This window comes from Denticeps clupeoides, chromosome 17, assembly GCF_900700375.1.
Source record: "Denticeps clupeoides chromosome 17, fDenClu1.1, whole genome shotgun sequence".
NCBI lineage: Eukaryota > Metazoa > Chordata > Actinopteri > Clupeiformes > Denticipitidae > Denticeps > Denticeps clupeoides.
In genome coordinates, this window is record NC_041723.1 from 6,982,374 (window position 1) to 6,996,962 (window position 14,589).

Genomic DNA, 14,589 nt, shown 5'->3' on the forward strand with positions numbered 1-14,589 from the left:
GGTGGCTGCGGTGACCCTCAGGATTTATCTGCTGGTCTCTTCACTGGAGTCTGCTGATAGTCTGTGTGCTTGATTCAGCGTCTCGGTGAGAACAAACAGAAGCAGCAGCAGACGGTGGAACTGCACGACTGATACTGAAATATGTGGTTATAGCAACCCTACTCTGTCCTACCCTAACTAGGACAGCCTAACTAAGGCGAATTTAATACTGTCTGTGCTTAACAGGGTGACTGTGCAATAAAGTGGACTTAATAATTGACACTGTGTCTGGGACTTTAACAGAATGTGTTTTCAGTTTAGATTTAAAGTCCCGAACACTGACCGGCAAGCCGTTCCACAACTGCCGAGCTCTATAGGAGAAGGATCTGCTCCCAGCTATGACCTTCTGTACTTTGGGTACCAGTAGTGACCCCGCACCCGTTGATCGCAGGGGGTGTGGCGGGTCGTAAATAACTAAGAGTTCACTCAGGTACTGTGGGGCGAGACCAATTAGAGCTTTTTAGGTCAAAAGCAGGATTTTGTATTCAATCCTAAATTTGATGGGTTGCCAGAGCAGTGCTTGTAAGACTGGGGTGATGTGGTCAAATTTCCTAGTTCTAGTTACAACTCTGGCTGCAGCATTCTGAACTAGCTGGAGTTTACTCATGCACCTACTGTACTAGAGCATCCAGACAGTAGTGTGTTGCAGTAATCTAACCTTGACGCAATAAAGGCACAGACCAACTTTTCTGCATCGTGCAATTAGATCATATTTCTTATCTTTGCAATATTTCTAAGGTGAAAGAATGCTATCCTAGTGATATTATCTACACGCGAATCGAATGAGAGACGTGCATCAATGAGGACATCTAGATCCTTTACTTTGCTGATAGTTACAACTGTGTGTCGTCAGCGGAGCAATGAAAGCTAATACCGTGTTTGCGAATGACGTCACCCAAAGGTAACATGTATAAGGAAAAAATCAACAGACCTAGGACGGAACCTTGTGGAACACCAAACTCTACTTTACTATGTGAAGACGAATCACCATTGATGTCCACAAACTGATACCAATCGGTCAGATATGACCTGAACCATACAAGGGGCTGTTCCCTTAATCCCAACAACATTCTCTCTAACCTGGCAAGGAGAATATCGTGATCAATAGTGCCAAACGCTGCACTCAGGTCAGGCAGGACTGATCAGAGGCCAACAGCAGGCCATTAACCACGTTAACCAGCGCCGTCTCAGTGCTATGAGGTCTGAATCCCGATTGATATGCTTCACGAATGTTGTTGCTGTCTAGGTACACGCTCCGCTGCTGGGCTATGACTTTTTCTAAAATTTTCAATGTAAACGGAAGGTTGGATATCGGTCTATAATTCGACCAACATCACATGCAATTGTATAAATACTAAAAATCTATACTAAAAAAATGTGTGTTTGTGTGTGTATATATGTATATATATATATATATATATACACACACACAAAATAACTACATACACAATTGATTCATACAGTGCAAAAAATGGCAAGTAATGATAACATACAAATAAGTACTTTTTGAATATATTCGGAACAAATGAAGATGTTTTTTGATTCGTCACTGATAACATTATAATAATCGTCCACGTGGCAGGTCCGCATCGGTTCCACATGCTTCTCCGCGGTTTTGATTCCGCCTGCCAGGATCCCGGAGCAAATCGTTTGTGTGTGTGTGTGTGTGTGTGTGTGTGTTAAAGTACAGAATCTCTCGGTATAAAACCGCGGCCTCCGGACGGACGGGGACGGGGACGGGGACGGGGACGGGAGCCGCGATGGAGCCGCCAGGGAAGCCGGTGCGCCTGATCGCCGCGGCGTGCAGGAACATGGGGATCGGGAAGGACGGCCGCCTGCCCTGGGATCTGCCGTAAGTGCGCCGCCGTCGGCTTTTCCTGCGCCAGAACTCGCTCACGGACCCGGACCTCGGCCCTCTGTCCGCCCGCAGGTCCGAGTTCCGCTTCCTGCTCGACACCATCTCCGCCGTGTCCTCGCCCGGTAAGACAGTCCTCGCCGCGGCAGCTCTTTTCCCGGCACCACGCCGGCTGAACCCGACCTCGCCGTTGCAGGGAAGAGGAACCTGCTGGTGTGGGGGAAGGTCTGCTGGTTCTCCTGCCCCCAGGAGGCTTTTCCCATTCCCAACACCCTACACGCGGTGCTGAGCAGGACGCTGAGGTAAGGAAGACAGTCCCAGTCCCCCCCCCCACACGCACAGCACCTGCAGAGCATCTCGAACCTGCGACCTGAACAGATCTAGTCCCTGAGCAAGACACTCAACCCCGAGACTGTCCCTGTCACTACTGCTCGCTGGTAAATGGTCATGTTGGTAAATGTTGTACACGTAAGTCCCCCTCTGCAGTCGGTTTTAAACAGTGTTCCAGAGTCAAGGCCGAACGGCAGGTCGGGAACGGAGACGTTTTGTTGTGCTTCCTTGACAGATGCGCGCCCGAGGGAGCCCATTACCTGTGTCCGGACTTCAGAAGCGCCGTGGACCTGGTCTCTGAGAGCCCCCTGAAGGACGTGGTGGAGACTGTCTGGGTTCTTGGTGGGACGTCGGTCTACAGGGTAAAAGTCGCAGATCTGATGCAATGATAGCTGGGATAATGAATAACTCGGATCCTGCCCGATGTGCACGGTTAGCTGGGAAAAAAAAGAAACGTTCCCGAGCGTGAAATCGCAAATAGAAAATTCCCTCAGATTGTTGTGATTTTTACTTTTTTTGTTCCCTTCAGGACGCACTTCAGCATCCGTGGTGCGACTTGATCTACCTCACTGACGTCATGGAGGAGTTCGACTGTGACGTCTTCTTCCCACCATTTGACAGGAGCCTTTACAAATTACAGGAAGGGTATGGACGGTAAAACGGCTTTAAAATAAGGGACGGGGTTTGAGCAAAATGACTTAGGGTTGTCGTCTTGATTTTTTTTTTATAATTTTTTTTTTCCCAAAAAAGATTTCACGGCGTGCCAGGTGACACTCAAGAAGAGAACGGAATAAAGTTCAAATTCCAAGTCTTCAAGAAGTCCTAAGTGGCAGCGGAGATGGAGACGGTGCCGGCGTGCGTCATGCAGTGATCTGCGGCAGCCACAGCGCTTGTATGCGTTTACCTTCGCGGCATTTGACCTTTTTTTTTTTTTTTTTTTTGTCAGTGCCGTCACCAAATCTCGGTGTCAGACATCTGCTACCTCTAACTTAAATGTGCCCATCATCTGCTCTCGGAAAACTACCAAACGTTTTTAATTAATGGTGATTCAATAAAAAAATTGGACGATTCCTGCTGTGGTGTTTTTTTTTTCTCGCCAGTTATCCAGTTTCATATTATATTCATATGGCAATAACTCTCAAACATATTAATTATTTGCAATTGCAGTAGTATATATATATTTTATTCTGTGGCGTTTTCAGCAGACAGGAAAACGACGTCCGACGTCCCAGAGAGGGTTTATAATGAACAGATGGGGGTCCGCGCCGAGCCAGCCAGTCTCCAGACTAATTTCTCAGTTCAAAACGCTTGCACGCTCCGCATCAGTTTAATGGGCATCGCAGCAATGACACCGACAACCAGTTCACCTCCCCCGTGCGTCACTGCTCGGAGGACGGCAGGCCAGGGTTCACTCGCCGGCAGCGGTGTCGGCGCCGCGGGTAACGAGGAGAACTCGGACGAGGCCAATTGCTGCGCGCTGAGACGATCCTTCAGGCATTAAGGTCTTAACAAATGGCATCTGTTGCACGAAAGCAATGCCTCGTGGTTCATGTGGGAAGGCCTCGCTGCTGCTGTCACGCGTTGAGTCACGAGCAACGTCAGCAGCCACTCGCGCCGCTTCCGAGAAGCCAGTCCTCCAGGCGGTAGAACACAACCACCGCTGCCCTTCCTCAGGCGCACACGACGATTGCATCTACACCCCAATGGCCTCTGTTGTCAGTCAAGGGGCGGCAGCGGCCTAGTGGGTAACACACTGAGCAGGACACTTAACTCTGAGTAAATCCAGGGGGGGGACTGTCCCTGTCACTACTGATTGTAAGTCGCTCTGGACAAGGGCGACGCTGTAAATGTGTACAAGCCGTGGCCATTTAACTTGGGCAAAATGAATGAACGACACTGCACCGCCAGGGGGCGACAGAGAGAGAGAGATCGGACCAGCCTGTAAATAGTTACTGATCTTGAGAGCATGAAGAGCCATGGACCCGTCCAGCGAAGGAGGGTGGGGACTGTAAGAAGTACGCTCCAAACACAGTGTGTGTTTACCCTGCACAAGAGCGTCTTGTGCCGATATTAACCAACATTTTAGATTAGAAGGATGTTCTTGTTAAAAACATAAAATACTGGAAGCACAGAAAAATGGCTTTTATTAAACGCAAACCGAGCAGGTGGTATCAGGACAGATACCATAACCAGGATAAGGACTCCTGGACTTATCCTGGATGCATGTTAATTTTAGTGTGACTTACCGTGACAGAAAACTGGATATCCTTTAAAGCCAATTATGCTACGGGGTCATAAAGAATAAAACCGCAAGGTCATAATAAAGTAAATAAATGATCCGTTTTGTGTTTGAGGGAAGCCATTAATTCTGCGTATTCCACACGACCCCAGACCCAGAGTACTTACCACCCAGTGTCCAACCACGCCCTTGTCACAGTGGAAAATTATAGACTTTAATTGCACGTCATCTATTTTCATATATTCCCTGAGTTATGCTCCATAAAGCCAGTATGTAAGACTGGCCTAATAATACCTGGTGTCATGGTCTAAATGAAAAAGCCCTATTTATACGCACTCTCATTAACCTCCACTCTGCTTTTGGGTATAACTCACACCAGCTTCCTCAGCAGACAGGGGAAGAGTCTAAAGCTTGTTCTCGGTGTTCAACCTCATGGACAATATCAGAGAACCGGAGGGTGGACACGATCGGTTCAATTAATGTTATGTTGCACATATGAATATGGAAATATGTAGCACTTTTGATGGCTATTGCACAGCATGACACTCAATATTATACTGTTTATTTTTTGTTCTATTTCTAGTAGATAAAAACGGGAAATGTGAGCTAAAAAAATGAATTGCATGGATTAATGAATTAGAAATGACCAGTGTAGGAGGTTGTACGTGAACTACACATTTCAATCCCTAACACACTGTTTCAGGCATGCACACGAGTTCACATGAGTAGGTGTGTAACATCTGCTTTGACATTGAGTGGCCGCAGTGTGATTTTATTCACTACATGCATTGTGTATTTGATTTCATATGGGCTGATGTCAAAGATTTCCAGCTATTGTTTCAATGATATGGATTTAAAAAAACAGCACACACTCACATACACCCTTGGGCATCAAGTCATAAAGCTTCATTAGCCAGTGCGGTCCACCTTCATTAAAATGCACTGCAGGCCAGGGATCCTGCAGGGAAGGAGGATAATGAAATGTGCCTGATCTCTACATGAGATTAGATCTACTACAATACAATTATAATAACATTACTTTTTTGAGATGCAGGAATCATCATTGAGCACCTTTACAAAAGCACCTTTTAAAAAAAAATCAAATCTGCATCCAAAGCATACATCTCTTTAGCCAAACATCCACCAATTTATGATGGTCACAACTTTACTTAGTTCACATATCTTGGTTTGAATGTCTTCATCAAAATAACTGATTTAAGGGACAGCTACCCACTCCAGGCAATATTTCATAAATTATATTTTATAAATAGGATAAAATACTGAGTTTGCACTTTGTCCATTTCACTGCTTAATCAGACTGAAAGCTTTCTTCCACAGAGTGACATCAATCATCTGAAGCTATCAGTGGAGCCACAGGGTTGAACATTGGCCGTTCCCTGCGTAGCTGCAGCCTTCCGTAGCTCTTTTCAAAGTCTTTCTTCGTCCCGTTGAGAGCCTCTAAGCCCCCGGTCCGGATGTCGTAGCCGTAAGCCTTGAGCTTTTCAATACGGTACAGCACAATTTCAGTGGTGAGCTCCAGTACTGTAGGCGTCTCCATGATCTGGGCCATGCTGACCCCAACAGCGAGAAAGTTCTGGAATCGTTCTGTCAGGATGGGCACAGGATAATACAGGAGAGCAGGGCATTTGAGGATGACCTCCCGCAGCTCTTCATCAGAGCAGCCCAGTGTGTCTTGTGAAAAGGTCAGGGTGTGGCGCATTCCATCAGGACTGAGTTCAGTCACAAAGCCCTTCAGCTTGGAGAGCAAACGATAGAGCTCAATGCTGGAGAAGCCACGGTCATGTAGAAACAGCAGGTTGTCCTGCATGGCTTCTGGGGATTTCAACAAAACGTAAGGGTTCTGACTAAGCAACTTCTGCAGCCAGACCTTCATGTTGTCCTCCCTTGCACCCAAGTGGAGGTAGGCATCTTGTAAGGTCTGCACCATCCTCTGGTTCTGCTGCACGGGCTGGCTGAAGCTCTGAGGAGCACCAGCCATCAGCTTGCTCACGATTCGCTTGTTAATACCCAGGCTCTGGAAAAACTGAATGTTGGCTCGCTGGTTCTCGTGGTGCCGAGCAGAGGTGAAGAACGAGGCGGGGAATTTCTCAATAATGCCAACCAAGTCTTTCTTACTGGGACAGACGGTCATCCACAGCTCCTGCTGAGACTGCATTTCCTCCGGGCTGCACAGGATCGCCTCCGGGTGCTGCTCAATCACCCGGGCGATGACCAGACTGTCTGCTCCCAAACCTCTCAACAGACAGGCAGCCTCATTCACATAGGCAGGAGTCCGGTGCAGGACCCAGGCCTTCATCTTCCGGACGCGGCGGATGTCGACAGAAAGCCCATAGAGAGCGTCCACAGTCTGCTGGTTCTCAGCCGGGCTGAGCCTGGTGCAAGATCTGGCAGCCAGAGGAGGAACCACCCGCACATGTTGGCAGTAGCAGCATACTGTTGCTGTGATGAGCCGTAACATGGTGGTGCTGTGCGACACCTACAAAATAAATTCATCAATAAAAAAAAAAAAAAAAAAGAAAGGTTGTTTAACTTGATCAAAAGTTACTTTTTATGGCTTAGCATAGTGGATTTTTACAATTTGTAAAAGTAAAGTTGGTCATACAACTCTAGTAAACTGTGAAAAAGAAAAGTTTTAGGACACACTGTTTGTCAAAAACAGGTTAACTGGCTGCTGTAGTATATGGTCTTCATTGCATCCTGTAAAACTAATGCAAAACCGACCAGTTATGCATAAGAAATGGCAGTATTACGATTTGTTTTTTGCTTTTTAAAAAAAGGCCTTTAACGAGGCGCATTTTCACGACGGTCCCTAACTCAGCGGCAGCGGCGGAACGCTGTGCTGGATGTTGCAGAAAGAAACTGAAGGAAAATGGCATCTAAATGACGAAGGGTTTTTAAAAAGCCCCGACCATGCATGCAGCATCAGTGTAATGTACGCGCTCGTTTGCAAGGTCGCGTTTCATCCACGTCAAGGTGCGTCGGGTGAGCGCGGCAGCGGCATGAAATAACACGGGTGCTTGTCGTGAGACGTACAGACGCGCAGTCTATGTTGCGCCACCGGCTGAATAAAGACGTGCCAATAATGGGAATGTGCAAAAGTCTTAAATGCATGCTGGCTATACCTCGAAATTAGTCGAAGTCACGAAACATTCCTTTCTTCTGCTGCTGCGTTTCGAATCGCAGTTGCTTTATCGCCCCCGTTCGCTCAGGAATGGAAGTGCACGAAACGAATTGATTCTATCGCTCTTCAAAGAGTTCTTTGAACTTAAAACACCATGAGGTCACTTTGTACTGACAGCAGAATTATTTGTGGATCGGTGCAGAACAATGATCACAGGGCAGAGCCATTAACAATGACTGGCATTAATGGGAACAATTTAATACGCGCACATACGGGCAAAATAGCAATGAATAGCAGTGACTTTACAAGGCACCACAATTTAAGCGGAAGAACGCATTAAAAAGGCAACGCAATAGCAAACAACACATGATATAGATATAGAAGAAATATAATCAGTTATATCAGCTGGTTGCTCACTAAGCGCTTAGTCTTGTACCTCAGGGTCATGGGTGCCGGAGCCCATCAATTTAGAGCCAATGCACCTAGTCTGCCTGCCTTTGGACAGCGGAAGGAAACCAGGGAACCCAGAGGAAACCCCGCATCAACATGTGGGGAGAGCATGCAAACTTGGCGCACACAAGGTCCAAACCGGGATCCGAACTCACAACCTTTGAGGTGTGAGGCCACGAGCACCGGGTTAACCATATCGTTAACAGTATAGTATACTTAAATGTGACAGGGTCACACATACACAGGCATTTAATGTCATCATGTATAAATATTACAGACAATAGCTAAGCTTTTGCACATTCAAACAAGGTTTTGGGAAAATGGTACAAGGGGGGCTGCGAGCACAGCGAGCATCAGGCATAGTTATTTTAAACTGTGGAGGAGAGTGGCTCACAGTCGGAGCCTAATCACGGTTCTGGACCGCGGCTGGCCTCCTCAAGCTGTTTCCCCCGCACACCTCCAGCCATCTCAGCGCTCAGCAGAGCCACCCAGTGCAAGTTCACTTGGATCCGGTGTTTTTCCCAAGACTACACCCACCATAGACAGCAGTCTCGAAAAATTCCTGTCTGTCACGATTGTTGCTCTAACAGTGGAGACTCAAGCGCATCCAAGACTTGGAGCAGAAATTTTTGGTGGATAAGATGTTATGTTGTAAATTAGTTGAAGTCCGTGGAGGGTTTTGCTATGCAGTACATGATTGTGCAAGGTTTTTTTTTTTAGATTTGCTTTTGCCTTGATAACATTTCCCAATATAAGCAGGTTTGTTCAGAGAAGGTAGTTACTCTTCAGAAGATGTGCAGATGTGGGTGCTGGAGGATGGAGTGTCCTTTAGATGCGGGCAAAAACACACAAACATGCACACACTGCAAGGAAAGCAACAACACCCTGCCCTAACACAGATTTAATCTTAAACGAATGCATTAGGTTTGTGTAAAATTCCACGAATGTTTTTTTGTTTTTTTCTTCCTCATATTGTGAAATCTGCATTTCTACAGAGGACACATAATGCACTTCAAAAGCTGTGATAAGCATGCTTGCATAATATAAAAGTTCTCGTGCAAAGCCTAGTGTTCTTCCTTGTGCAGAAATTCCCAAGTACACAACGGCCAGAGCATCACAATGTCAACACGGTGAGCTGGGAAACCAGTTTTATCACACATTAGCAGGATATAGAGACATCCATCTCTCAGCAGTTTTGTGGCTCAGGGAGTTCATTTGAAAAATAAAATTGAAAAAAAAAAAAAGAAACGTGCAAAGAGAGTGGAAGAAAAGGAACAATCGAAAGTTTCACAGCCAACGAGAGAAGAAGGGCGGATCCACAAGCCCAGCCTGCGAAGAAACAGGTTGCTCATAACCCGCAGAGCGAAAAGAAGCAGACACAGAGTGCCTGTGAGCATGTCGCAGAGAGGCAGGGTCAGAATGCTTGCCGGCGGGGATCTCGGATTCCTCCTGGTCCTTCTCCTCGGCTCAGCCCAAGGCACCAAGGAACTGGAGCCCGTATTCCGAGCGCTCGGAGGCTCAGTGGACCTGGGCTTCTGCTTCGGCGTGAATTATATGGCATGCTACAAGCTGTCAGGAGAGAATAAAACCCTGCTGGGCAACTACTCCGCCCGTGACGGGACTCGGAGGATCCACGAGGGATACAGGGGCCGGATAAAATTCACCCAGCAACACGAGACTCTCCTCGGAGTGCAGATCAGTAATCTGAGCTATTCCGACTCTGGAGTTTATTTGAGAGAATGTTGGCAGGACAATATGCCGACCACTCAGCTGGAGAGTTACCTGCTTGTCTGTGGGACACAAGTCGCAACTCAGAAGGTCAACTTGACCGAGGACGGAGATGCGAGCGTTGCATGCGGCGCCAGCTCTGCCAAGCGGGGGAACACGTTCAGGTGGTATCGGGAGTTGCAGGCATCCTACAGAACATCTCTGTTCCTGAACACCGGAGTCTCCCTGCAGCCGGTGGAGCAGACCATGTCCGCCCTCGTCGAGGTAAAGGATGCGGGCGCTTCGCTCGTCTTGTCCACTGAGGTGATAAGGGAGAGCCGTAACTTCCATTGCTTGTCCATGGATGGTGAGAAGTGTTCCTCCTTCCAGAACATACAGCTCTCTGACATCGAAGAACCAGACATCAAAATGGTCTACCGCTCAGCCGGGGAGAAGGTGGTGCTGCCCTGCCCATCTGACCATCCAAGCCATAAACATCAGTACTGGGAAAGTCCGTTGGGAAAAATTTCCCATTCTGAAAAAGGGAAAGATGTGGCCGAGGAGAACCAGCTGAGTTTGTCTGAATCAGGGAATTTCTCTTTGGTCATTTCCTCGTTCAGCCAGAAGCATTCTGGGGAATATAAGTGTTACAATCCTTTGCTGGTGGCCGAGTATTCATTGGTTTTCTGCTCCGAATTCGTTTCGAACAAGGTTCACTATTCGCCTGGTGACAGAGTTGTTCTTCCATGCGCCTTGAAGGATGTGTCCAGGGCCGTGATCACGCAGTGGTTTTACCAGCCCAGCCCAGACCGGGAAGTGCTGATCGCCGATTCGGGAGATAAACCAGCGGTGACCAGTGAGTTCAAGGACAGAGCCAAGCTCTCTAAAGACTTTTCCCTCACACTTTCTAAACTCGCATCACAGGACAATGGAACATACTGGTGTGTGGTGCTGGAGGATGACGACGAGGACAATTACGATTACGATGGCGTCCTGAATACTTCTGAAGACAGTGACAGAGATGAAGAGTACCACGACGATGACAGCGACTACAACGATGAATGGCCCGACCAAGAGGAAGACAAGTGCATCTCCAGACAAGTGACGCAACTGCTATATATGCAGAGCCGCAGAATCACTGTCACCACCTCAGCACCACCTCAGGTGGCCACGGTGCTCCCAAAGACCAACACTGTCGTGGTCGGATCGGTTACAGGCCTCGTTGTTGCACTCATAGCCGCGGTCGTCGTTGGAATAGTGGTGTTCAAACTGAAAGCAAAGAAAAAAGCCTCTCAGAATGTGAAACTTTCAGTTCAAGAAGAAGTGACTTTTATGCCTGAGCAGAACAAGCCCTGATGAAAAAGGCCGTTTCGATGTCAGGTTAATTTCACCAGAGTGCAACAACTACACTTGCTAAGGTCATGCATGGTACGAGTAACCAGGATGTTCATTGCAAATATTCAGAGAATGACAAACACCAAGACTGGCTTGACTGACAGTTCCGCACAATGAATCTTCGCAACGTGCAGCATCAGAGCCAGAACTCTAAATGAGGTGTGAAAATCTGAAAAGTCTTTAAAAGCCATATATTTAAAGTGCAAGGACATGGTAATGTAGAACATGTGTACCACATCTATCAGGGGTGAAATGCATTATGTTGGAGGTTGTGTAACTTCAGATAAACGTGTTTGTAATGAGAAACAGTAAAACAAGCTGGACTGTGAACTTTGCCCTTCACGTTTCCAAGGACCAAAATTTTGACACAAATTTTAATACTTATGTATAATAATATTCTGGATTATGAATATTTAGTATGCATCTCAGTACGAACTGGAGAAAAGAATTCTGTACAGAGAATGACGTGAAACATTTTGTGTTGCGGTTTACTGTAGTGCATCTTGTGGTCTGCGCTCTCATTTGCTTTTTTTTATAATTTAACAAGGCCGGGCATCTTCTGACTGGTCACCGCAGTCTTAAAAACTTTTAATGCGCCACAAACCTGTAGTTGTCAACCTTCATAAGCATGTGAAGAATTTGACTGTCTTTCATACACCTGACAATTAAGTGGCACTGCGTGGTATGCTCGTGGCCGTCAGTCAAGCCACTAATGTCAAGCAGAATCATATTACTCATCTGCAGAAGTTGCCTTGGTGTGCGCACACGTGTGTGACCAGTATCACATTGTTCAGTAGAAAATTAGATGTATAGCCATAAGACGGGGTTAAAAAATGTCTTATCATCTTATATTAAGGTCTCATTATTTACTCTGTTTTCCACAACAAACAGACAAACAGCCATGCCCCCCTTCCCACACCCCAGGGTACAATAATGTTATAAATAGGCTAAAGCAATTTTACGTATATATTAAAAAAATACAAATAAACGGGGGCTTGGTTTCTAAGGCATAGTTCGACATTAAAATAAGATTATTCATAACTGACTATTCATCCAGGATAGTATGACATGGATCACAATAAGCAAAGTCTAAATGAGATGAATGTGATGAAGCCCAGGGCAGAGTGCTGTGAGTGTGAAAGAGTGTTTATAGATTATATGGAAATAAGAATTACAACGTATTATGTATAGCATTGCGTGTGGGTTTGTTTTAAAGTACAGGATGTCCACAGCACCGCAGAGGAAGCTGTTTTCACACTTTGTTGTGATGGCCTTGATGCACGATACCCAGATAGGGGAACTGTGTAGGGGAGAGCATAGTTATAGGTGTTTGGGAGGGTGATACGGGTGTTGATGGGCTCAACTATGCACCTTAAAACAGCTCCAAATTGCCACCCTATGCAGAGGAGAAACGGAGACAAAAGCAAGCCATCCAAAGGCATGAGTCACATGGCTGAGCACCCCTTCGTCCCTTCTGTTACTTCACACACACACACACACACACACACACTCACACACCCGAGGTGGAAAGCAGGCTCTGGGACTTATTTTGTAATCCACATTTCTGTAGAGACATCAGAACTGTGCTTAGAATGATTAAGTTTTGGCTCCATTCAAGCCCGACATGAGAACCCAGTCCTGGATATGCTGATCTACCTCCTACATGCTCACTGTGAGCAACTTTCAGAAAAGAAAGTGGTTTATCTTTGTGAAGTACGGCAGATCTGCGTGCTTTGTCGCCATGTCAGCTTGCGTGACACACTCCGTTGTCTTCACATTAATGCCGGAGCTTTTCTAATCTGCCAAATGCTTTCTTTTTCGTTTTGTGTCTGCTGATGAGTCATTACCGAGCTTTCAGTCAGAAGCCAGCCAGAGAAAGCAGAGGAGTGAGATTAGGAGAGGCTTTGACAGGTAAATGCCTCTTTTGGCATGGCTGAAGTCACATTGTTCGTCTGACAGCCGCTGTTTAATTGCTTAGAGGAATGTGTAATATTTTACAAGGGCAATTATATTTAATGCTTCTCAGCATTAAGACTCAAAGCTTGCAATTCCCATTTATAAATCTAGTAAAACCTCAGCTTTCTCCATGTCACTTTAAATATGTCAGTTTCAGGCCATCAATGATCACTCACCAGGAAGTTGTGTTGTGCTTGTACAAAAAAAATGTCTTTTGAGAGAAGGAGGTTGTGGTTACAAATGTATATGTATCATGTTTCTTCCTTTTTGTGTGCTGTTGTCTTGAGCAATTCTACCCTGCAGCAGTTCCTGGTGTTAATATTCATGGTTATATGCACGGATATTTCCTTAAAGAAATACAGCAAATCCCATTGTATTATCCTGCTGAATCATCTGTACGATTTTCATGAGGTGTGTACTCGGGCAGCAACAGTGTTAAGTAGGTTGTGGATGTCAAAGTAACATTCATACGAATGTCCCCAGGAGAACATTGACCCCAGAAAGTGTCACACTGCCTTTGCTGGCTTGTCTACTTCCGATAATTCTTATGCAGTGTCTTCCACAGGAAAGTGACACACAGGTATTTTGTCATCCACCTGATCTAAAAAAAAATTCCGATTCACGGCATATGAATGACACCCATACGCAGGCCCATAAAGAACAAAATGTGATGCACTGTGTGAAACCATTTGAGCTTCAATAGCTCTTCCATTGGATCAGACAACATGGGCCAACCCCCGTGCATCCATAGCCACCTACATTTTTTAAGTGAAGTGAAGTGATTGTCACATGTGATACAAAGCAGCACAGCACATGATGCACACGGTGAAATTTGCCCTCTGCATTTAACCCATCACCCTGAGTGAGCAGAGGGCAGCCATGACAGGCGCCCGGGGAGCAGTGTGTGGGGACGGTGCTTTGCTCAGTGGCACCTCAGTGGCACCTTGGCGGATCAGGATTCGAACCGGCAACCATCTGATTACAGGGCCAATTCCTTAACCGCTTGGCCACCAACTGCCCATTTCTCACATTTCACCAGTTTCCATTCCTTGGACCATTTTTGGTAGGTCCTGGCTGCTGTAGACTGGGAACGTAGTACAAGAGCTGCAGTTTCACCCAGTCGTCTAGCCATCAGAGGCTCACCCTTATTGCCCAATATTTCAGCTTCCAGAAAATGTCCACCTGCTGTCATGTGCCTCTGAGGATCATCATTGTTATTCACTTCATCTGTCAATGATCACAATGTTTTGGCTGATGGCAGGGAAATAGCATGTGGTTAGTTTAATACATTTTCCCAGCATGGGTATCAATAAAATCTATGATGGGTTCTATATTCTCTATGATTCATAGTTTCAGTTCTTATTGGTTTTAATGAAATCTGAACAACAACAAACACAAATCCATTATATAATGATTTGGCAGAACGTATTTGGTCAGATACTTTTTTTTTTTTAAAGACAGAGAAGAAATTGAATT

The 14,589-nt window shown here is 46.1% G+C and overlaps 2 protein-coding genes across 4 annotated transcripts; one reads left to right on the plus strand and one right to left on the minus strand.

Annotated features, from left to right (window-relative positions):
• The first annotated feature begins 1,537 nt into the window (after nucleotides 1-1,537).
• Nucleotides 1,538-3,294, plus strand: LOC114767102 (dihydrofolate reductase). 2 transcript variants are annotated; one of them, XM_028958642.1, is made up of 6 exons: nucleotides 1,538-1,891; nucleotides 1,970-2,019; nucleotides 2,091-2,196; nucleotides 2,460-2,586; nucleotides 2,754-2,878; nucleotides 2,975-3,294. In XM_028958642.1, exons 1-6 carry the CDS (start codon nucleotides 1,800-1,802, stop codon nucleotides 3,048-3,050), a joined length of 576 nt encoding a protein of 191 aa, XP_028814475.1. In that variant the 5' UTR covers nucleotides 1,538-1,799; the 3' UTR covers nucleotides 3,051-3,294. The 2 variants fall into 2 exon arrangements, with proteins under 2 accessions (XP_028814475.1, XP_028814476.1); XM_028958643.1 differs by having other exon boundaries at nucleotides 2,754-2,869.
• A 1,154-nt stretch (nucleotides 3,295-4,448) lies between these two features.
• On the minus strand, nucleotides 4,449-7,649 carry mterf2 (mitochondrial transcription termination factor 2). Of its 2 annotated transcripts, XR_003742907.1 has the most exons (3): nucleotides 7,607-7,649; nucleotides 5,503-6,960; nucleotides 4,449-5,421 (listed from the first exon to the last, which is right to left on the minus strand). XR_003742907.1 is itself a non-coding variant. In XM_028958830.1 (2 exons), exon 2 carries the CDS (start codon nucleotides 6,940-6,942, stop codon nucleotides 5,809-5,811), a length of 1,134 nt encoding a protein of 377 aa, XP_028814663.1. In that variant the 5' UTR covers nucleotides 6,943-6,960; nucleotides 7,607-7,649; the 3' UTR covers nucleotides 4,449-5,808. The 2 variants fall into 2 exon arrangements, 1 of the variants encoding a protein (XP_028814663.1); XM_028958830.1 differs by having other exon boundaries at nucleotides 4,449-6,960.
• Between the last annotated feature and the right edge of the window lie 6,940 nt (nucleotides 7,650-14,589).